This window comes from Delphinus delphis, chromosome 2, assembly GCF_949987515.2.
Source record: "Delphinus delphis chromosome 2, mDelDel1.2, whole genome shotgun sequence".
NCBI classification, from domain to species: Eukaryota; Metazoa; Chordata; class Mammalia; order Artiodactyla; family Delphinidae; genus Delphinus; species Delphinus delphis.
In genome coordinates, this window is record NC_082684.1 from 25,199,229 (window position 1) to 25,222,032 (window position 22,804).

Genomic DNA, 22,804 nt, shown 5'->3' on the forward strand with positions numbered 1-22,804 from the left:
GGAAAGCCTCCCCCAAAACCAATCAGAGAGGACAGAGAATGGGAAGTGTAGACCCACCACACAGACTGAGCTCTGAGCTATCTGCTGTACTTTGCTTGGGCATTAATCACACAAATCCCTTATAAATCTAGGGCCGTCATTAGACAACACTAATATCCCCCTTCGAGTAATCCAGACAAATACGTTGAGAGAAGGGGGAGCCCCAAGTGGCTGGAAAACAGACAGCTTTCATGTTTGCACGCATCCCCCAGCCCCCCACCCCCAGAGGTCTGCTCCCAATAGCACCTCTGGCTTCTGCCCCAAGAGCTTCAGGCAAGGGGAGTGAACTGAAGGTCTGGATCCCTCCCCTCCCCAACTCTGCCACTGACCTAATTCTCCACAAGGGAGGATTTTTCCTTTTTGGTCCTGCTTGTTTGTAAATCACACACAGCTTAAGGGGGGCCTAGCTAGGAAGCAGGGAGAAGTGAAGGCGCTTCGAACAGTGGCCCCGGCTGCTATTTCTTAGGGAGGTGGACCACTGGGAATTCTGTTAAGCTCAGAAGAGGGGTCGGGAGGTGGAGGGTAGAAGAAGGAAGGCCCACCATCAACATCATCCCAATTTTACAATCTTACTCTGCCCTTTACTGAACTAGAGATGCTTTACATTCTAAAATGACCCAACAGAACTCTGCCACGAGCCTTATGCATGACTTTGGGTAGGTTTCTTAATTCATCTAGGTCACTGGTCTCTATAAATGACACAGGATATTTTGACCCTGATGTTATGACCCCTCAAGTATGTTTTGGAACTGCTTCAAAAAAAATTAAAAAACTGTCAGGAAAGAGACTGATTTTAGTTGTAGGAAGAAGAGATGGTTCTATGAACTGCAAAAATTGACCTGGAAAAAAATTAGACCTGTCAGAAAAAAATCAACACAAAATGGAACTGACAGTGGCTAAAAATGCACATGGTAAAACGTCATTGACTGAAAAACTGAAGGAAGAATCAAACATTCTTGACAAAATTTAGACTAGCGAACCTGACGTGAGAAAATCGGATAGAGTAGAAATAACGACCACAAAAGAGTGGTCACAATGGTAGAAGCTATGTGGGTAAAATTACATAGGCACACAAAAGAATAACTGATAGATGAATCAAATCTTCACTACAGAGGGCACGTGGAGCAGAACTGATCTTGTTCAAAATTATTCAGTGAAATAAAAATGAATTGGAAAATTAAAAAATGGTTTACCTATGCTGAAAAAAAATGGATTGAGGAATTACATGAGCCCTACATCATTTGCTTCTAAAAAACACCCCCTTAATAAAACTGTTTTAGTGTTTGTATAATCCTGATTATATTGACATAGAGTTAAAAGTTCTCAGGGTCAAATCATGCAATCAAAACATCTTGATAAGTGCTGAAGAAAAATAAGTTACAAAATCTCAGGGGTCCTGTCCAGGTGCAATTTTTTCTGATAAAAAATCAGAATAGAAAGTGAAGACAATTATATAAATAGTTTACTCCTAGGAAGAAAAGAGCATGGGACCCAGCGATTCCCTGCAAGAATGGTTCTCACACTAATACATTTGATATATTCATACTTCAAGCAATTTAAAGCAATTTTAGAAACTAACAATGCATAATTATATTATAATTTTTCCAAGAAAGAACAAAAACCTGAAAATGACACTTTGTATTACTATAGTTTCTTAAAAAGGCATTTTAACACCCCAAAAATAAAAGGGCATTAATTTCAGAATTTTTAAAAAAACTGAATGTGTCTTTACAATAAACTTCTACATTATGTTTATTTTTCTCGTCCTCCTAAAGAATTATACAATTTCATTCTAGTTCTTTTGAGTGTCTTTTGTACCACTGGGCAGAGGGCAGATGGGTAGTCTCTCTGCAGTTCAGCCTTCTCATTTGTAAAATGGTAACAAAAGATAAAGCTACTCACACAGAGCCTAAAACACTAGTAAGTGTTCAATAAATGTTAGCCTAAAACCCAGGAAGCAGAAGCCATTTAGGATCAAGCTGATTCCCAGCCTCAGGTTATACCCCTACTACTCCAAGCTGAAAATTCTTTAATGTTCTGGAATATAAATGCCCCTGGTACACTATAAAACTCTTAGAGGAAAACATAGGCAGAACACTTTATGACATAAATCACAGCAAGATCCTTTTTGACCCACCTCCTAGAGAAATGGAAATAAAAACAAAAATAAACAAATGGGACCTAATGAAACTTCAAAGCTTTTGCACAGCAAAGGAAACCATAAACAAGACGAATAGACAACCCTCAGAATGGGAGAAAATATTTGCAAATGAAGCAACTGACAAAGGATTAATCTCCAAAATTTACAAGCAGCTCATGCAGCTCAATAACAAAAAAACAAACAACCCAATCCAAAAATGGGCAGAAGACCTAAATAGACATTTCTCCAAAGAAGATATACAGATTGCCAACAAACACATGAAAGGATGCTCAACACCACTAATCATTAGAGAAATGAAAATCAAAACTGCAATGAGATATCATCTCACACCAGTCAGAATGGCCATCATCAAAAAATCTAGAAACAAGAAATGCTGGAGAGGGTGTGGTGAAAAGGGAACCCTCTTGCACTGCTGGTGGGAATGTAAATTGATACAGCCACTATGGAGAACAGTATGGAGGTTCCTTAAAAAACTAAAAATAGAACTCCCATATGACCCAGCAATCCCACTACTGGGCATATACTCTGAGAACACCATAATTCAAAAAGAGTCATGGGGCTTCCCTGGTGGCGCAGTGGTTGAGAGTCCGCCTGCCGATGCAGGGGACGCGGGTTCGTTCCCCGGTCCGGGAGGATCCCACATGCCGCGGAGCGGCTGGGCCCGTGAGCCATGACCGCTGAGCCTGCGCGTCCGGAGCCTGTGCTCCGCAACGGGAGAGGCCACAACAGTGAGAGGCCCTCGTACCGCAAAAAAAAAAAAAAAAAAAATGGCTCTGAAAAACCTAGGGGCAGGACAGGTATAAAGATGCAGACGTAGAGAATGGACTTGAGGACACGGGGAGGGGGAAGGGTAAACGGACAAAGTGAGAGAGTGGCATGGACGTATATACACCACCAAATGTAAAATGGATGGCTAACGGGAAGCAGCTGCATGGCACGGGGAGATCAGCTCGGTGCTTTGTGACCACCTAGAGGGGTGGGACAGGGAGGGTGGGAGGGAGATGCAGGAGGGAGGAGATATGGGGATGTATGTCTATGTATAGCTGATTCACTTTGTTATAGAGCAGAAACTAACACACCATTGTAAAGCAATTATACTCCAATAAAGATGTTAAAAATAAATAATAAATAAATGCCCCTGGTAACAAGAGCTAAAAAGTGTGGACTGATCAGGGCAACCCCCTCTACCTCTTCACCTACCAAGAAAACACATGTGGCAAGAGGGAGGACCTGGGAGGGCAGGGAGCAAGAATGTAAGTGCCAGGAGGAAAGGGCAGCTATTGGAAATGCATGAGCTGATCTCTGGGCTGTGGGTGGGACTCACGCTATATGGCTCTTAGAGGAACAAGTCTCTCTAGGTTGGCGGCAAATGACACTGACTGTGGCTTTCTTGTTCCAGCAGACTTTCATCTTCACCTTCTCCACGCAGAGCTTCCTTTAGAGAGAGATTCTATTCCCAAATCCTCCCTGGTAGGATTCTGCACTCTGGGTGGAGATGTCCAGTTTTATGCTCACTTAGCAGACAAGATTTGCTCTCCTGCTGCTGTCACACTGAAGGCTTCCCTCCCCAGCCTCAGACAGTTCTTTTTTTTTTGCGGTACGCGGGCCTCTCACTGTTGTGGCCTCTCCCGTTGCGGAGCACAGGCTCCGGACGCGCAGGCTCAGCGGCCACGGCTCACGGGCCCAGCCGCTCCACGGCATGCGGGATCCTCCCAGACCAGGGCACGAACCCGTGTGTCCGCTGCATCAGCAGGCGGACTCCCCACCACTGAGCCACCAGGGAAGCCCCCCCAGACAGTTCTTTATCCATCCACCCGTCCATCTGTATTACCCATCAACCATATCCCAAATAAATACATAAAAGCAAAAGACAGTTCCTGCCGCGAATATTAGACTGATCAACCTTGTCCTTAAACTGAACAGGTGACAATGCACGTATGCAGCCCCTCTCCATTGCTTTCTCTCTGTTCCTCATCTTTAGATGTCGCTCCTCAGAGGAGTGACACCCCTTTTCTCATTAGATCTCCCCTCACCCTGCTCTTTCCATCTGCAGCACTCATCACCACTGCAATTATACATTTATTGGTTTACGTTTTCCATAGCTCTAATTTGTAAGCTCCATGAAGACAGGCGGCACAGCTGTTTTGATCACCATGGATTGTGCCTGGCAATCAATGTTCTTCGGAATCAATCGAGTCTCTTTTCTCGGCGTGATGTAGGGGAATGGATGTTAGAATGAGAGTGAGGACTCCTGGGCCCTAGCCCCAGTCCCCTGGCCACTTGCTAGCTGAGTGGCCTATTGTAAGTTACCTTGCTTCTTTAAGTCACAGTTTCATGAAAGAAGAAGGTTGGATTGTGATGTTCAAGATGGGGGAGGGTGATAAAAATATATGTGCTGGGGTTGGATATGCAAATCGTAACAATATTCATTTTACAACTTAATACAAGCAAAAGATTTCCACCAAAGCTTGACCAAGGCCTCTTGGGTAGTGCGACTATGCTAACAACAACAACAAAATGACTTGGAGACCGTGGGTTATAAAAGACTGAGAAAATGTGGGATTCCAGTTCCAGTACTTCATGGTTCATTTACAGCCCATGGGATGAAATAAGACACCAAGGAGAAAGGCTCGGGGAGAGGTGGGAGGGGGAATTCCAGGACAGTTTTTATGTCCCTCTTGGCAACATGTGCCTGATTTGGGATCAAAGTCAGTCATGTGCAGGAGAGGGAGAAGTCAGAAGACAGGTTAGTGAAGAGAAGAAAGGCAGTGCCCCTGCATGCTAGAGGCACCCCAGTTGCGCCAGCAGAGCATGGAATTGGGTCTTCAATGGCCACAGAAGCCACCGTTCAGTGCCAGATTGAAGAGGGGACAGAGTGAGGTGATAAGAACTCAAAGTCCAGATCATCCAACTGCCCAGACTCATGTCTTAGGCAGATAGATTGCTTTCTCTTTTCAACCTTGTTCCCTGGTTTAGAAAACCAGAAAAACAATAGAACCTCCCTGGTGAGAGTGACTGGGAACATCAAAGGAAGTCACATTTGAAAGCACTTAGCTCAGTGCCTGGCACATAGGAAGCACTTCATGAGAATTAGTTCATCATCACCATTGTTATTAAATTTAGTCAATCAGGTAGACAGCTGATAAATCATAGGCTCTCCATGATACTACAATGGCATCACTGAGGCCATACTCAGTGAGAATGACTAGAACTGGGCATAAAGCTAAACTCAGCCCTAAATCCACGGACTTCACCTGTGATCCTCGGCCGGGAGACTCAGGCTAGGAGAGCCGGCCTGAGCACTGGGTCCAGAAAAAGCCCTGGACCTCCTGTAATTCCTTGGAGCGTCTTAATCACACCCCTGACCTTCACAGAGTCTTTGCTCTGCCAGGCGTGAAGAGGGACTCCTGAACGCACAGAGACCACGGTTATGTTATCCTTCTCCTTTCAAAGCATCCATCACTTGATTATTGCTTTTGGCTAATTAAGCAGCATGAAGGCATGACTGTCTTGTCCATCACTCTACCCCCAATGCTTCTCCTGACACACAGTGGGCCCTCAGTCAGTGTGTCATGTTGTAGGGGGTGGGAGAGGTACTTTCGAATAACATCCCTGGGTTTCTGTAAGAGATTTCATGTGAGCATGCATGCTCACGTATGCTCCATTTCTTGGTTCTCATCACACGCCAGCTGGGCCCCTAACACCTCAATTTCTTCTGCTCTGAAAAACGTTAGGAGGCGTTCCCCCTCCTCCCTAGGCTCCCCATCCTGACTAACGCTGGAAAAGCAACTTCAGATTGCTGAACAGCAATACACAACACAGCTGGGCGAAAATTCCCGTGTCCTGAAATTCCTGGAAAGCCATGATGCACAGCGAGCATTTGGAGCATGGACACACACACGATCCCCACCCCGGGGCCCAGAGAGTCGGAGATGGGAGGGAGGCAGCAAGCAGGCAACCAGAACCGAGCCTTGATTTCCTTAAGAAAGTATTTTGCTTCCTTTCCAAGCGCCCCACCCTGGGCAGAGGTAGAGAAACCACAGTGAGTTAATTACCAGTACTTAGATCACTGGCTGTTGAGCCAGGGGCTTCCAGCACCTCCAGTTTAGGGGATCTTGCTCTTTCAGCTCACAGGAGCCACAGTGAGAGGAATCTCTTCCCCAAGCCCAGGAGAAGGTGTGTGGCTTTGAGCTGTGTGTCACCGCTGGTATCCTGAGAGTTCAATACGCCCAGTTCCAAGAAAAATGTAGCTAAAGCATTTTATGTTGAGCTCACATGGTCCCAAAGAAACACGAAGTACAAATCAGAACACCAGCTGGCTGATCTTGGGCAAATCACATCACTCTTCTGGGTTTGTTTCTTTCAGATCTTTGAGCTCTTGATTCCCATGAGATTCTAACATTCTAGGAGCCAGAAATTCTATCATGTCCATGAGCAGAACATCCAAAACCCTCAGGTTCATCATCTCTATATGAGACTTAAATTTCCATTAGTAGAAATTTTCTCAAATGGACAGATCTCACTAAATTGAAGGCAGAAGAAAGACCAAAGTGAGTAGTTTTTAAATTACGTAATCTTTCGATGCTGTTTTATTATATTCAAATGCATGCCCCAACTTCAACCAGGTTGAGAAGGTATATTTTTTCATTCATTGCCCGGTAAAGAATTTTAAGGAACTTTTTTTTGTTCCTAGTTTCCTTCTGTATCTCTGGTAATCTGTTTTAATCTATCTTGTGGATTCCTTTTCCTCTACTATCCTAAATATTAAGGTTCTGGAAGGTTCTGAGTTTAGCTTCCTTCTCCTCTCGGTTAGACTCCTTGCCTGGACAAGCTCATTCCTGTGCCAGCCTTCCCTCACCCCTACAACAACAACCCTGACATCTGCCCAGCCCCATCCTCCTCCCTCGCACAACCATTGCCCCCACCTGCCTCTGAACATCTCCCTGCAGGTATCCTACAGGTTCTGAAGAGAACGTGGGAGGGATATGGACAAACCAAAATGTATTATTACCCCTCTCCCACCTTCACCCCAAATCTGCTCCTCCCACCGACTTTCCTAGCTATACCCACAACCAAAAGAGCATATGATCAAAGTTCCTCTTTCCCCTTTTCAATCATCAGCATCATCATCAATAATAATTAGTAATAATGGCTAACATTCACGGAATGCTTACTGTGTGCCAAGCATTGTTCTAAGTATTCTATGTCTGATATCTCACTGAAGCCTGAAAGCAATCTGAACTGGTGGGCACTGTTATTACATCTATTTCACAAATACTTAAGTTGAAACACAGAGAAGTGAAGTCCTTTGCCCAAGTTTACACAACTAGTATGTGTCAGAGCCAGGTAGTCTGAGTCCAAACCCACTAAAGGTCATTGCTTTCCAATTATTAAGTGCCTCTTCTTAACATCTCTGCAGTTGGCCCTTCTTTCATCACTACTCCCCCAGTACTGCCTCTTCTCTCACCAAAACCACACAGTAGCCTCTACCTGGCCCCCCTGCTTTCTGCCTTCCAGTTGCCAATCAATCCCTCATGCAAACCGCCCCAGAGCCATCTTTCTAAAATCCAAATCTTACGGTCAAGTCCTTACAAACATTTAAGACCGGCGCTACCTAAGCACTCTTCATATTCCTCTTCCATGGGCCTCAGCCCTTTAATCCAGCCACATTAACTACTGTAAACTACTGGCAAGAGTAGCCTGCTGCTTCACAGGGCTGCCCTGAGGGCCCTTTCCTCCCAGTCTGCTAGTTAAAGCTTCCAAGTCCAGCCTAAGATTTTCCACTGTAAGATGTCCTCCAACCCCTGGCTCCCAGCCTAAGCACACACTCTCATACCCCAAGCAGGTGGAACATCCCCTTTTGAGCTACTCCACAAACATTCCACCTGGTATTTTAGCGACTCTAATGTGTACAACACCTCTTTGCCTGACAGCCTTCCCAACTAGTCCATAAGATCCTCAAGGGTAGACGACAGGCACTCACTCAGTGAATGTCAGAAAATGCACTTATTCCAGTAAACAGATGGTCTATTTCAACAAATAGATGATTATACATCAAGGACTGCTTTGCAAATGCTTGAACATACTTCAAAGACTTTGTTCTCTTACACAATCCAAAGTTGCCCCAGCAAACACTATGATTTTTTTACGCTGAAAAAAGCTCTGAGATAGTAGATATTATCAATAATTCCAAACAGTGACGCCTCTGAAAGAGGAAGGTGTGACTGGAGTAACTTCCCGTGGGACCCTCCAAAGCCACCTGGCCAGGTCAACCAAGACCACCACACACAGAGCTGAAGACAGAGCAGAGGAGCCCAACACACATCCCACTGGCATCCAGAACACTTTGGGCATCAGTCTCCACCTGAAACCTGCGAGCCTGGGGGTCGAGTGACTATAACCAATTAGAGATAAATGTAGATTTGAGTGTTGATCTGTGACCTCCAAAGCTTTCTGAACCAACTCCCCATTAGGAAAAATAATGTTACCATGTTCTCCTGAGAGATGTATATTTATTTATAAATAATTTGCATATAAGTTAACTATACATTTTAGTTGTTTCCTTCCTATATCCCACGAAGTGGTCTTTGCATGTGCCCCTTTTTGAAGGCCACTGATCTGGAGAATAATCTTTCCACATCCCTGAACTGCAGAGGACGTACGTGATCAAACGTAAGGGTAGGCCTGGCTGCTGAGACCCCAACAACCATGGAGTCCCTGGTTTGAAGGCACGTACACACCAGCACACATTTCTGACAGGTGTCACTCCAGCACCTACTGCACCCCTCCCAGCCATAGGACTTGGCAAAGCTGTGCATTCAATGGCCCAACAGCTCTAAGCATCAGAAATCCTCCTCTGTAGCTCTGATCCCTTCCACCCTCGAGTCTGATATCCACTCCCTCCTCTACATGGCAGCTCTTCCGATATCCGAGGACAATTATCTTGTCCCCAGTGAGCCTCCTCTTCTCCAGGGAATCCACACAAGCTAATGGGGCCTCTCCATCTCCAGTGACAACAACGCGCTTGCCTCAAACAGCCGTTCCACAAGCATTTACATGGTCCCAGGCTGGCTGCGGTCTATGATTGTTACAGGAAACCACGGGCTCATAAACAAACACAAAAAAGTCTTGCTAGTTCATCTTCAACTAGATCAAGCCAAGTGGAATGTACATGTGTTTGACACAGATTCTGTGAAAACTGCCCCACAGCAAACACGCCACTTTTCCTATTAAAAGAAGGGTATTTCCAGTGGTGGCCCATGCCACTGTGGTCCAAGTCACAGCTGTAATCAATGTATTAAACAAACATTATTGAGCTCACATTCTTGATGGGAGCCTGCATCCATCCATCACACGTTAGAGACCACACGCACAGACATGCATACAAAACATGGAATGCATGTACACACATCCACACGGACTGTGCTTTATTAAGGCAACAAACATTTATTGAGCACCTGCTTTCTGTCAGATACCAGAGACATGCCATTTAGCATACAAGCCTGGAACATTCATTAACAAAGGGAAACAGAGTCTTCCCATGGTTTCATGTCTTACAGGTCTCAAAGAGAGTTCCTCCTCGCACACACTCCTGCAGAAGGAATCAGGAAACCCAGCTGAGCTACTGCAACTTGCATTAAGGTTGTGAAAGCCAAAGGGAGCCATGAGACACATCAAAACGTAGCCCACTGGTTATATATTCTACACAAGGAAAAAATAGCTCCAATCCGAATTAACACAAGGCTGAAAACAACATCAGGATGAGCAAACAACAAAGTTCCCACGGCAACTAAAACCCAATCATCTTCCCACGTGGCAATTACCACATGACTATGTGAGATGGTCATGCCCATTTCCCTGCACAGGAATGCAGTACATTGAACCTGGCTGGACAACGGGACTGCACAGAAGTCGGTGACTCTGAGTATATTTTAATACTTGGACTCAAAAGGATGGCTGTGGGCTTTGCTCTTAAAAGTAAACTATTTTAAACCATGAATTATGAGACAAATTCTCCTTTCTTTGCTGCAGTGTCAGTAAAATGACTGTCAATGGGGAGGTGGCTGAGAGCCAAGAATAGCTTCATCCCTTTTAGGGTGCAGGAGGGCATTTGCTTGGCAGGTTTCCAGTCCATGCCAGTGTGGGAGCAACATCTTCTAGCCCTGCCTAATCCTCTCCCTGGGAGACTTCTTCCCAACAGTGCCAAAAACATGGGATACCCAAGGCAACCTGGCAGAGCAGGAAGCATTTTTGAATAGGGCATATGCTTCCAAGGCCAGTTGCCAGGAATAGCTACTCAATACTTCTTCATTTCATACCCTTATCTTTTTTTTAAAGCATCATACTAGGCTTTTTAGCAAAATCTTGATGTCTGTTGGGGTGTCTGACCCTGGCTGCCACGATGGATTTGTAAAGCAAGTCCAATTCAATTCCATTTTCCTCTACTCCATAGCATTCTAGGACTTCTCATCTTATTGCTTATTGCCATTAGAGATTTCCAGGGGGCACCTTGGAAATTCAGAGATGCTGAAAAGCTGGCTGAATATGGAGGAAGATGGGACATCTTAGGGGGATGAAATGAGGCACAGATAATAGAACCAGAGAGATGGGGCTAACCATGAATCTTTCAGAGTGAAGCTCCCTAGGAACAAAATGACTGGAGCATGAATCACCTGCTTACATCAGAATCTCTTCCCACATCAATCCCTCCCATGTTGTTTAAGATTAATCAGAAGCAGTCAATTCTAAATAACTCAGTGGTGTGTATACTGTTAGTGCTATATTAGAGAATCCCTTATGAATTTTACTTTGCACAAGGGTTCATTCCTACAAAGCATCATCCAGAAATGTTATGACCTACCCATCCCCCTCACCCACATGGCCCATGGCAAAGGTCAGACTGCTTTAATTAGAATGAGGACCAGTGAGGAAGTGTCTGAGAAGCAGACCTTGGCCTCATGTAGGAAGGGCTCCCTGATGCTCAGTATAATCAGAGATACATCAGGATGCCTTGAAAAGTACCAAGCCCCTGTCATTGCAGTTGACTAGGGGATTTTTGGGGGGTGGGGGGTGGGGCAGAGATGTCATACAGTGGAGAAGAGGATAGGAAATGAATAGTTAGAATAGACACAATGACCTTTAAAGTTCCCTCTGGTAACGTACAGCATGGTGACTATATTACTGATAATACTGTATTGCATGTTTAAAAGTTGCTAAGAGAACTGATCTTAAAAGTTCTCATCACAAGAAAAAAAATTCTGTAACCATGTATGGTGGTGGATATTAACTAGCCTTACTGTGGTGACCATTTTGCAATATATACAAATATCGAATTTGTATATTATGCTATACACCTGAAACTAATATGTCAATTATGCCTCAATTTTTTTAAAAAAACCCCTCCAAACATATTATCCCATGATTTTTTTTTTTTTTTTTTTTTTTTTTTTTTTGTGGTACACGGGCCTCTCATTGTTGCGGCCTCTCCCGTTGCGGAGCACAGGCTCCGGACGCGCAGGCTCAGCGGCCACAGCTCACGGGCCCAGCCACTCCGCAGCATGTGGGATCCTCCCGGACCGGGGCACGAACCCATGTCCCCTGCATCGGCAGGCGGACTCCCAACCACTGCGCCACCAGGGAAGCCCTATCCCATGATTCTTAACATGCACCTTGGTTTTCAGTGCATTACACAAGCAAAGCCATGGCTAGAAGGTGATATAAATGTCTTACTGTCCTCTACATGGGTCACAGGATCTGTGCTTCATCCCTCACAGAGGATTTCTCCCACAGCATCAGAGTCCCCCCGCATTTCAGTGTGTCTCCTTAAGAGAAGGACTCACAGCACATTGCCTCAGCCTAAACTCCAGCCTTGTCTTTCCTGACCTAGATCAAACAAATATGCTGGGGAATGAGCATTAGTCTTTCAGAATCCGAAGGGTGAGAGGCTTAACACCCTCAAGCCCACTCTTCCTCATTCCCTCAGCCCTCCAAGGCTAACCATGTGAGACCCTTCTGGAGATGAAAGAAGGATGAGAGGATGAGGAGGAAGGAAGAGACCGTGAGTGTTTGGCGAGCCCTTTCCCACTGTTTGAATCACAGAGAAGTGATTTCAGCCTTCTCATCCCTCCTTGCAATGGGGCACTCGTTTTTATTTGAAAGCGACGTATTGAGTATACAAGCTGTACACTCCCTCGCTGCGCTTTTTCTATTCCAGTCATACCTGGAGGAGAGGTTATAGAATTGCTTGGAACGCCCTGCCTGCCAGAGTGGAGACACCAGCCCTAACACTGCCAACAGCCATGGGACTATCAAGACCCTGGCCCCCAAAGGCTTTGCACCAGCAAACAGGACCACTTCAGGAGAGCCAAATCCACAGGCGAGAGGCCAAAATGTCAGAAAAGGGTTGGATGCATAGAGTCTCATGGAGAAACTTGAAGGAAAAGCTCCCCAGAGCCGTCTTCTTAGGTGCAAAGATACCAAAATTAAATAAGAGCCTTGGTAAAACCGAAAGGATCTTAAATGCATTTCACAGCTTAAACCGGGAGTTCCTGTTGCCTACAGCTTGTGTCCCCGCCTTTCTTTCATCCCCACCCTCTTTGGGACCTTGCACACCCTTCCAGAGAGCTGCATTTCCTCCTTGAAGAGCTGAGAGCTTTCACAATTTTTAGGCCCACATGCAAAGTAAGTTTTATCACAGAGTGGAGCTGGGTAGTTTGGCTGGATGACTATGAGATCAATTTGTTTTGAAAAGCTACTAGTACTGGTTCCTGGATATTAAAAAAAAATTTTTTTTTAACTTTATAAAATACATTATGTAGGAATATTGTGGAGAGCAGTGGAGGTTTGAGAGCAGATATAGATGATGACACATTTAAAGGGGCCCCATATTGCTTTCATTTTATTTTCAATTAATTAATTAATTATTTTTGGCCGCGTTAGGTCTTTGTTGCTACGCGCAGGCTTTCTCTAGTTGAGGCGAGCGGGGGCTACTCTTCGTTGCGGTGCGCAGGCTTCTCATTGCGGTGGCTTCTCTTGTTGTGGAGCACGGGCTCTAGGTGCGCGGGCTCAGTAGCTGTGGCACACGGGCTCTAGAGTGCAGGCTCAGTGGTTGTGGCGCACGGGCTTAGCTGCTCTGTGGCATGTGGGATCTTCCCAGACTAGGGCTCGAACCCGTGTCCCCTGCATTGGCAGGCGGATTCTTAACCACTGCGCCACCAGGGAAGCCCCCATATTGCTTTTAAATAGGTCACCCAAAGACATCAGTTTTTGGAGAACAACAGCTGTAATGACAACCCACTGGCACTGTCAGTTCCCACACAGATCACGGAGACAGGCCTGTAGAGCCAGGCTTTGTCCCTCTCCTCTGTCATCCACAGCCTGTCACCTGTAACACAGCCCCTCAGTGAGCCACGGCAAACCGAGCATCCCGACTTCAGCTGGGAAACCTCAGGAGGGACCAGGATGCTCCCTCTGTTTAAACACCAACTGGTTCCTCTAAATCTACAGCAAACATTTCTAAACACACCCTCGTCACCCACTGTATACCCTAGATGTCCCCCGCTCCCACCACAGCTCCCCAAACAACATTCCTACAGGCCTTCATCCTCCCACACTCCCTCTCCACGGCTCTTCCTGCTCTGTTGGTTATGAAGTGAGGGGAAATGCGTCTGTGATGAAGGGTCATCGGTCACTGGGGAATCACTCATACACCCAGAGCAACATTGCTGTCACTGGGCAGCAACAAGCCTTCTTAACAGAGGCAGATCCACAGAGGTGGGGAGGAGAAGCTTATGATACTGGGCATTCCTTAAGAAAAAAATCACCAATACAGTATTAGGCATGGGGCCTTGAAGGGACCCATGCAAGTGAAGATATATGAAAGGTTTAGTTTTGTGGCAAATCCACCTCTGTAATAATCTCCCTCCCACACACACAAAAGAGAAGAATAAACAGAGAGAAAGGGAGTTTGGTTTTGTTATCTGGGAAGAGAGTCAGCAGGAGAGCAAGAAGTGTGAAAGGTTAATCCAGGAGCTCCACCTTTTACCACCAACCCTGGGTGGGCTGCTGGACACTTCCTGGTACCTGGGAAACTAAAGGTAAGTCTGAAGAGGTCGTGCTGTCCAGCGATGCTCCAGTGTAGGGAAGCCGTGCTCCAACTCCCTCGGGACCCACAGGTCCATTCTTAGGCACTTCATTTCAAACCAGGGTCTTGAGGGTGGGAGTTGCATACTCATTCATTCATTCTCTCTCATTCTCTCACATCCTCTCTTTCTCTCTCCTGGGACTGACCAAGCTGATAACCTCCTGCACCAGGAGTCTGACATTTTGCTTATCATCAGCAACCAGGGAGGCAATGACTGCTCCATTTCACGATGGAGACACAGGCCATTTATGTTCATGAAGGGAGCCTAGAAGCAGAAATAAAATGCTGTGTTGAGGATCTGGGCTCTCAGGTCCCAGAGCCACCTGCCAAATAGGCAGCATCCAAGCTTGCCCTCATGCTGTCTACCCACAAGTCCCACGGCACCTTGCGTCTGGAGCTCTTCACTTATTCAGTGGGATGGTAAGGCCTGTCCTACCTACCTCTTCGGGATGCTGTGGGGACCAGAACATCCCATTTGCAGGCAAAGAGTTCTGAATACAGTCCGAAGGGCACCACCATTGGCAGCGACCCCATGCTCTTAGGCAGGGGCAAGATGGTGATGGGACTGGATTCTATACTTTCCTGAAATTCCCCTCCTTTTCTCTCTGCCACTTCTCAAACTGGGATGAAGGAAAATGGCAGAGGTGGGGGTAGCTCAACGGGTTTCTATGAAACCAAATCGACACATAATTCGTTCTTACACCCACCAGGCGGCTAACAGCCCAGAGTCAGGACTCGTTCTCTCCCAGAGACTATACTGATAATTTTATATGTCTGATCTCATTTCATGCTCTCAACAACTCCCTAACGTATGACTTCTTGTTGTCCCTGCTTTGCTGCAAGGCAGGATAGCACAGTGGTTAAGAGTGTGGACTCTAAAGCCAGACTGTTTAGATACAAACTCCGGCCCTGCCTCTTCTGAGCTGTGTGACCTTGGGGGAATTACTTACCCTTTGTCCCTCAGCTTCCTTATCTACAAAATTAGAATAATGACAGCGTGTGGAGAGTGGTTCTGAGTGTTACAAGGGCTTATACAGAGCAGTCATGGAGTGAGTGCCCCGTGACTGTTAGCTGCTATTATTATTATTGTTGTTATTATTACTGTTAGATGCTATTATTATTATTATCGTTGTTGTTATTATTACTGATAAGGATGCTGAAGCTTCCAGAACCTTCTCCAAAGACAGACAACGTGTAAGTGGACAAGCCTAGATTTAAGTCCAGATCTTTTTCACTCCAGAAGCCATGTTCTTAACCACCAAACCTTGTTCAAGTTTTCAATTTCTCTGCTCCTCAGTTTCCTCATCTGTAAAATAGGGCTAGTTAATGATATCAACTGCATAGAAGCGCTGTGAGGATTAGATGAGACAATGCACCTCGGATGTCAGGCACATGGTGGTACTCAATCATAGCAATAATAACAGCATTATTATTTTTGTCTAAGAAGGGTACCTGACCTTCAGAGCCCTGCCCCTAAGCCTCTCTCACTCCAGTTCCACCTCTGGGGCCTCACTGTTCTGGACTCACAGCAGAGCCAGTGACTCCAGGGCAATAGGAGTCATCATGGGGGAGGGCACGTTAGTTCCATCCCCCAAGCACAGCCCACACCCCACCTCTTCTGCCCTGTGATGGAGGAAGAATACCTAGCTGAGGGCAGCTGCTCCAGGAACTGGAAACCTCTCCCGGACAGCCTGCAAAGAGAGATAGGGGACTCGATGATTAGCCCCCCAGCGCTGGGCCTGTGGTGTCTCATTACCAAATGCAAATGCAAGTTCACTGCTACTGGAAGGGTTCTGGCAGAATGCCTGCCCGGCCCTCAACGCGGCTGAATATGGACCAAAGCATTACACAGGCCCACCTACTTTGCAGCCAGCAGCTGGTGTGCAGGCTATGCGAAGGGAGAAGGCTGCTCTCACCCCACTGAAGGGGGGATTAGGAAGAAGGGTCTTATTTCTTTAAAGGAGGCAGAGATGCTATTGTGGAGGGGGAGGGGGGGCAGTAAAAAAATTGCTCTTCCCTCGCAGTTAAAAGAGGGATAATTGGAGCAAGTGGCAGGCGGCTGCTCTGCCATTTAGCATACAGCATACCCAGGAAATCTCACTGGGTAATCAGAAAGAGAGGAGGAGAAAGGAGCAATCAGACCCCTATTCAGGCTCGTTTAGCGACAGCCCCTGCTGGCTGGCTGGCTGGCGGGGCCGGTGGAGAGCTGGGCTGGTCCTAAAGCCCGAATACCAGGTGGGAAATCAAGTCTCAGAAGCAGCAGTCCTCCCTGCTTCTGTGCTTCTGCCTCTCCACACCAGGGGGAAGGATTCTGAAAGGAGCTAGCCTTTACTCCTGATTACTTACTACTGCCTGCCCCCTCCTAGGCCATTCAGGGTTGACTTAGATTAGGAACAAAGCCACGTTCGTATTCCGGCAGGAGGTGCGAGGGGGAGGCGGTGGGGAAATGACTGTATTTTTTACGCAAGTGCCCCAAACAGGAGGATCCAGCTGGGGCAATCATCCATACCTCAACTATGGCATCAATGTCTTTGGCTCTTGGTAAAGCCTCCGGGGCAAGCACCTTCTCTTGGAACACCTTTCTGTCCTAGTCCTGGCTTTGAGAAATGGGGGAAGAGAGGCAAGATTCTCAGTAAAAAGAAAACGAATTGAAATTCACTTTCAGGAAGGCATACCAAGGCTATGCAGTCGTGTGTTGAGCCATCAGTCAAACCAACCTGAGTAGGATGTCAGCTTCAGACAGCAGGAGGGATGGGGGATGGGAGGCTAGTGGGTACCACACAACCGCGTGCTTGTAATAAGACTGGCCACTATCACCCACACCCACAACCGTACTTCACTGTAGGATCCCAACACCTGAAAACTTAACAGCTGAGACTCAAAGCAAGCAGCTTTTTGGTCTGGGCACCTGCCCAAGTCAGCAGGAAAAGATAGCAGACAATGAACCAACTTTTTCTTTTTTTGCCAGCTGAAGAGGACCTCATGTCTCTTCACTGAATTAACCTAAAAACATGGACATACAAATGATATGTGACATAGGCAGACCCGTGTATTAAGATGTGAGAGTAGAGATCAACCTGGGAAAGCTTTCCCATCCTTCCTTGGCTCCACCCCACCTGCAACAGGCTGACTTCATGCTAAGTGAACTCTTTAGAGAATCTGGGACTGAAATGTATACACCTTGGCCGTGAATCAATTCTTCATGGCTGTAAGACTGTTGAGAAATTGCACATTCATAACTAAGGATGCTTTAAAAATAAACAATCAAGCTTAAACTCACTTCAAGGTAAAGACAAACTCCCAATGACCCATGAGGGGGCTGCTCTCTGGAGGGCACTAGGGATACCTCCTTATTGCCCAGGGAGCTCCAGGGAGCTTCAGGGATGCCCAAAACAGGACAGACTGGACTAAACAGAAAAAGCCAGGTGAATATGATCCACTGCAGCTGGACTATATTCCAAACCAGATATGCATAATTTTAAAGTCGTTTAAAAAGATTAAAAGTCAACTCGAACAAATCTGAAGTTGAGAACCCAAACGTTTTATTGATAAATATCACACCTAGAAGTAAAAATCTGTGACCCCCTTCTCCCTCCATCATGTGCCAGAATGTTCAATGTGACTATTAGTTGGTTTGGGAGTCTTGGAATGAAGTTTTCCCAAGTAGGCTGTGTGGAGTTCAGTCTGCAGCCAGAGCTAATAGCCTTTCGCCCCAGGAAACAGAAGATACTGTGTCCATAGCTCTTCCCCCTAAACCCAACTCTCCCACAGCAACTATCTCCGGTGTCTTGTGGGTCTTACCGAGAAAAGATACCCAACGAGGGATCAAAATAGCCCAAAGCGAATAGAAGAGATGGGCCCATCTGTGCGTTCTTCCTGGGGTGCAGCGTGGAGACATTCTGGAGCCACTGAGGCATGGAAAGCCAGACGGGCCGAGCAAACATCAATACTGCCAGCATGCTAGAAGCTAATGGACCGAGAGAGCGCCTCCAACAGGCCCCGACCACATCCATCGGAAACTGCAGGAGCCTTCCTAGCCCTTCCTACTCTTGAACTGCTAAAGCATGAAGCCCTCACACAATCAAGGGCACGGCCCATGCTACAAAGTGGGACGATCAGATGCCTGGTACACAGGACCCGCTGCTGGGACTAAGTCCCCTGGTTTCAGTTCTGCGACATTTGCAATTTAAAATGGGGGAGAGAGGAGGGAATAGACGCATCCTCACTACCCACTTTACACTATCTTTAGGGAAACGGGAAGGCATTTCTTTAGGCCATTGATCTTGTTTTATGCAGATCTGCTTGACCTTTAGCAGCTGTGATTTTTTTCCCCTTCATATTTTACGGGTGAGTTTTCCCTGCTTACTCTAAAACTCAACTGTGTGTGGAGAGAACGGGTATTTTCTAAAAGCCTGAAATGCATTTTTGTGATTGATTAGACATAATGACAATTACCAGGATCAACAGGCTTCAAGTCACCAACAATAAATTCTGGTACCTGTCCCAGCATCCATCCTCACCTCAAACTTTGCACTGCTCCAAACCAACCCAGTGTTAGTTACTACAGAGTTTATTTACTGTATTACGCATCAAGAGAATAAGGAAATATGCTGTGTGTCTGCCTTCTACAGACAGAGGTGTCAGTCCATAGCCACGAGATGATCTGAACCCTACAGAAAGAACTATTATTAAAATATACATATTGTATTTAGCTATTAAGAAATTGACTGCCTATCATCTGCTCTGAAGAGATTCCTCTGGAGACCACACACACACACACACACACACACACACACACACACACACACACCCCGAACCAAAGGGAAAAAAAAAGAGAGAGAGAGAGAAGAAATTGTATACATATACAGCATAGAGATTCTTCCTGCAGAAAAGTGCTGATCCAAACCTGCCCAGAGGAAATGAGTTCTTTTTAAACACAAAAAATGCAATCAGGGATAATCAGCAAGTTAACAACACACTTGCAAACACCCTGGTCCCTAGAAAGGAAGAATGCCGGCTTCCAAGGCAAATTCTGAGAACAGAACAGATCCTTTGGGTGAAGGAGAAAACAAGTGATCATGTCAGCATCTTCAGGCAGAACTTTCTCCAAAGCCAAGAAGCTTTGGAACTGCAGTCAGCTCCAGGAGGGACCTGCTTGTGATAAGTGCTTCAGTAACCACAGTCGCAAAGTGGCTTTGTGGGTTGGTGTTGCCTCTACCCCTCTTCCCCAACCCTTCTTCCAGTGGGTTCAATGGGGAAAAACAGAAGCCAAAAAAGGATGAGATGCATGTCTTCATCTCCCTCTCCTGCAGCCCACCCACAGGAAGGGAGGTATGATATCCAGCCCAAAAAAGGAAAGAAGCACTTGGGGTAGCCCATACTTGACCTACAAGGAGGCTCCCAACAAGACCCCCAAAGTGTCCTAGTATCCAGCACGTATCACCTGTGAAACAAACTTTGTTTTTATTTTTTAAAAAAATTTGTAATACCTACTAGTTGCTAAAATTCGTATCAACCACAACCTGCTTTAGGGATTGGGAAGTTCTGGGAAAGTTTGAGGAACACCTGCAGACATTGTTTTTAATTACAAATCCCAAGGCAGTGGGGCATCACCTGAACGAAGAGATCATGGGAGTCACCACTAAGACACTCACCTGGCTGCACCTACCTGACTTCCCTTGACCTGTTGGTTTCCAACTTTAGCTGCACAATGGAATCACCTGGGGAGCTTTAAAAATATACAAATGCTTGAACCCCGCCCCCTAGAGATTCTGATTGAATTGGTCTGGGGTGTGGCCTGAGAGTCTGTTTTTTTTTTTTTTTGCGGTACGTGGGCCTCTCACTGTTGTGGCCTCTCCCATTGCGAAGCACAGGCTCCGGATGCGCAGGCTCAGCGGCCATGGCTCACGGGCCCAGCCGCTCCGCGGCATGTGGGATCTTCCCGGACTGGGGCACGAACCTGTGTCCCCTGCATCGGCAGGCGGACCCTCAACCACTGCGCCACCAGGGAAGGCCCTGAGAGTCTTTTAATTCCCCCAGGTGATCCTAACGGGCTACCAAGGCTGAGAGCCACATTCCACCACATCCATGAAGAAACCAGCAGGGGACGGTGACACAAACATCTCTAAACAAACAGAGGGCTTAACTCTAAAAGGATAGGAGGGGATATAACTTCCTTGCGTCTTCCTCATCCCAACCTCCCAACACACACACCCATATGGTCACTCTGTCACTTCAACAGGTATTGAAACCTAGGCCTTCAGTGAGTCCAGGAATCTGGAATCTAAGTATTTGTTAAAGTAAAGTCTAGACCACTTTTCTCCTAATCCCAAATAGTCAGAATTTGGTGGAAAAGGTGAGGGCAGTCTAAGTCTCTGGGCATAAATCCCTCCTTCCCTCCCCCTGGGAAGTTGTAGTTGAACTTGGGAGGTTCTCCAAGGCCAGGCTGAGTATTGCCACCTCCCCTGGGGGCTTGGCTGGACAGTGCTCCTGTCTGTGCCTTCTCGCACCAGGAGAGGAGAGGACAGGAAAGAGGAAGCACAGGTGGAAAATCCTAGTGCTGGAACAAGGAGGCGAGAAGTCCCATCCCCAGATGCCCTGTCCACCTGGTAGACACCTTCCATAAGATTGCAGGAGGAGGGGCACAGCTGCAGGGCTGGATTTACAGCAGGGCCAAGTGTGGACCTGCAGTCCATCCCCGCATTTTTCTCTGCACAGGCATTCCTTATGTTAGGGACGATAAGGAAGAAGTGATGGGGAGTTTCCCATCTATCCCCAAGGGCCCAATTCTCAAGGGATCAGGAGGGACGGAGATAACCACTTTGCCCATTTCTGTCTGACTTCTCACCTTGGGCTCATCCTGCTAAGCTGCACTGTGGTGGAAGGAACTCAGCTGGGACACACATCCTGTAGTCTACTCTATCTAACTTTTTGAGTACAGCCAAATATTTGCGTAAGGAGCCCATGGTTGAGTAGTCAGGATTCTCTGCTGCTGAGTTCTGATGGATTTTCCATTGAGAGCAAGCAAAGGATTTCTACCACCTCCTCAGGGAAAGGGACGCAATAATCTGACATGCAGCTAAAGATGCACTTCAATGATAGAGCTGGTTTCCGTCAGGGGTCTTGGTCCTTACCCAACCCAAGTGGGCCTCTAGCGATAGAGGAATAGGGAAGAGGGCCTTACCTTCTGAGCAGAGCTTGCCACCATAGCCGGTGGTAGAACAGTCACAGGTGGGGTGGCCATCCAGGAGGAAGCAGATCCCACCATTTTCACAGGGACGCTCACCACAGGGTCCCTCGGCATCCAACAGGACACCCTGGCTCCCCAGAAGCTGAGGCTCTGAGTTGCCATACTTGAGATCCAGGATTAATCCCTTGAAGCCGGCCATGGCCTGTACTCCATCAAGGGTCAGGGCAGAAGGTCGTATGTCTGCAGGGACTCCGCCGAGGAACAAGTCACTGACCACATCCATGTAGGGCCGCTGGGGCTGCAGCTCCCCAGACTGGCCCTCACCATCAAGCACCAGCACGGTACGCAGGCGGTCACGGCTCACCATGAGGAAGTGCCAACTGCTGTCGTTCACCTGTTTGTTGGACAGCACGGCGGTCTCGGCACAGTCCATGCTGAAGCGGAGCTGCACGTGGCCATCCACCAGGGAGAGGCAGAGGAAGTCACAAACGCCGCCGTCGTCCAGGTAGAGGAGCAGCCCCGTGGAAACATTGGTCTTGAACTGGAAGCTCAGGTCACTGCGCGTGCTGGCATCCCAGCGGAGGTAGCGTGCCCACTGGTTAGGAAGGCCCATGAACTCAAGGCCCAGGCAGAGCCCCAGCAGGGACCCCAGCAGGACGCTCACCTTCAGGGTGAAGAAAACCGAGTGCATGGTGAAGCTCATCGTGGCTGCCGGGATCAAGCCCCGGAGGGGCAGACAGGCAGAGAACAGCCCTCGGGGGAAAATCCCCCTTTGCAGTAGAAGGGAGGGAGGAAGAGGAGATGGGTGGGGGACAGAGAACACACAAGGGGAAGGAGGCACAGGCACAAAGATCAAGAGGGGGAGGAAGGAGGAAAGTGAACAAGCCAGCCGCAGACGTGCTGCGGGCACACGAGCAAGAAACTCAGTGAAGAGGGGAAAGACAGGGCAGCAGTAGAGGAGGACAGTCAGGTTGAGAAAGTGAGGGTGCAAAGTGTCTTTCTCCAAGAAAAGATCTCAGCTATCCATGTGGATCCGGAGGCCTTGATTCAAGGAGGAGAAAGTGCACGGCGGGTGGAAGCCTTCAACAATGCTGTCCTCCCGGTGGACCCCCAAACACCCCAGCCAGGGAGGCCGGGGAGAGGGCTGGGGTCAGGGGGGCCGTGATGGAGGACAAGCGAGCAGTGAGGTGAGTCAGGTGAAAGGTAGAAACAGGACAAGGAACAGTCCTGAAGGTCTGCCTCCTAGCAGCAGGGGGCTGCGGGGAAGGGAGCA

General features: G+C 47.3%; 1 protein-coding gene across 2 annotated transcripts in view; it reads right to left on the reverse strand.

Moving 5' to 3' along the window:
• The window catches only part of NRXN3 (neurexin 3), a 1,615,508-nt gene extending 1,593,274 nt beyond the window's left edge, over window positions 1–22,234 (reverse strand). For both annotated transcript variants that reach the window (XM_060004108.1, XM_060004110.1), the window contains exon 1: window positions 21,526–22,234. In XM_060004108.1, the coding sequence (XP_059860091.1) occupies window positions 21,526–22,234 (709 nt within the window). The remainder of the gene's footprint in view (window positions 1–21,525) is intronic.
• Between the last annotated feature and the right edge of the window lie 570 nt (window positions 22,235–22,804).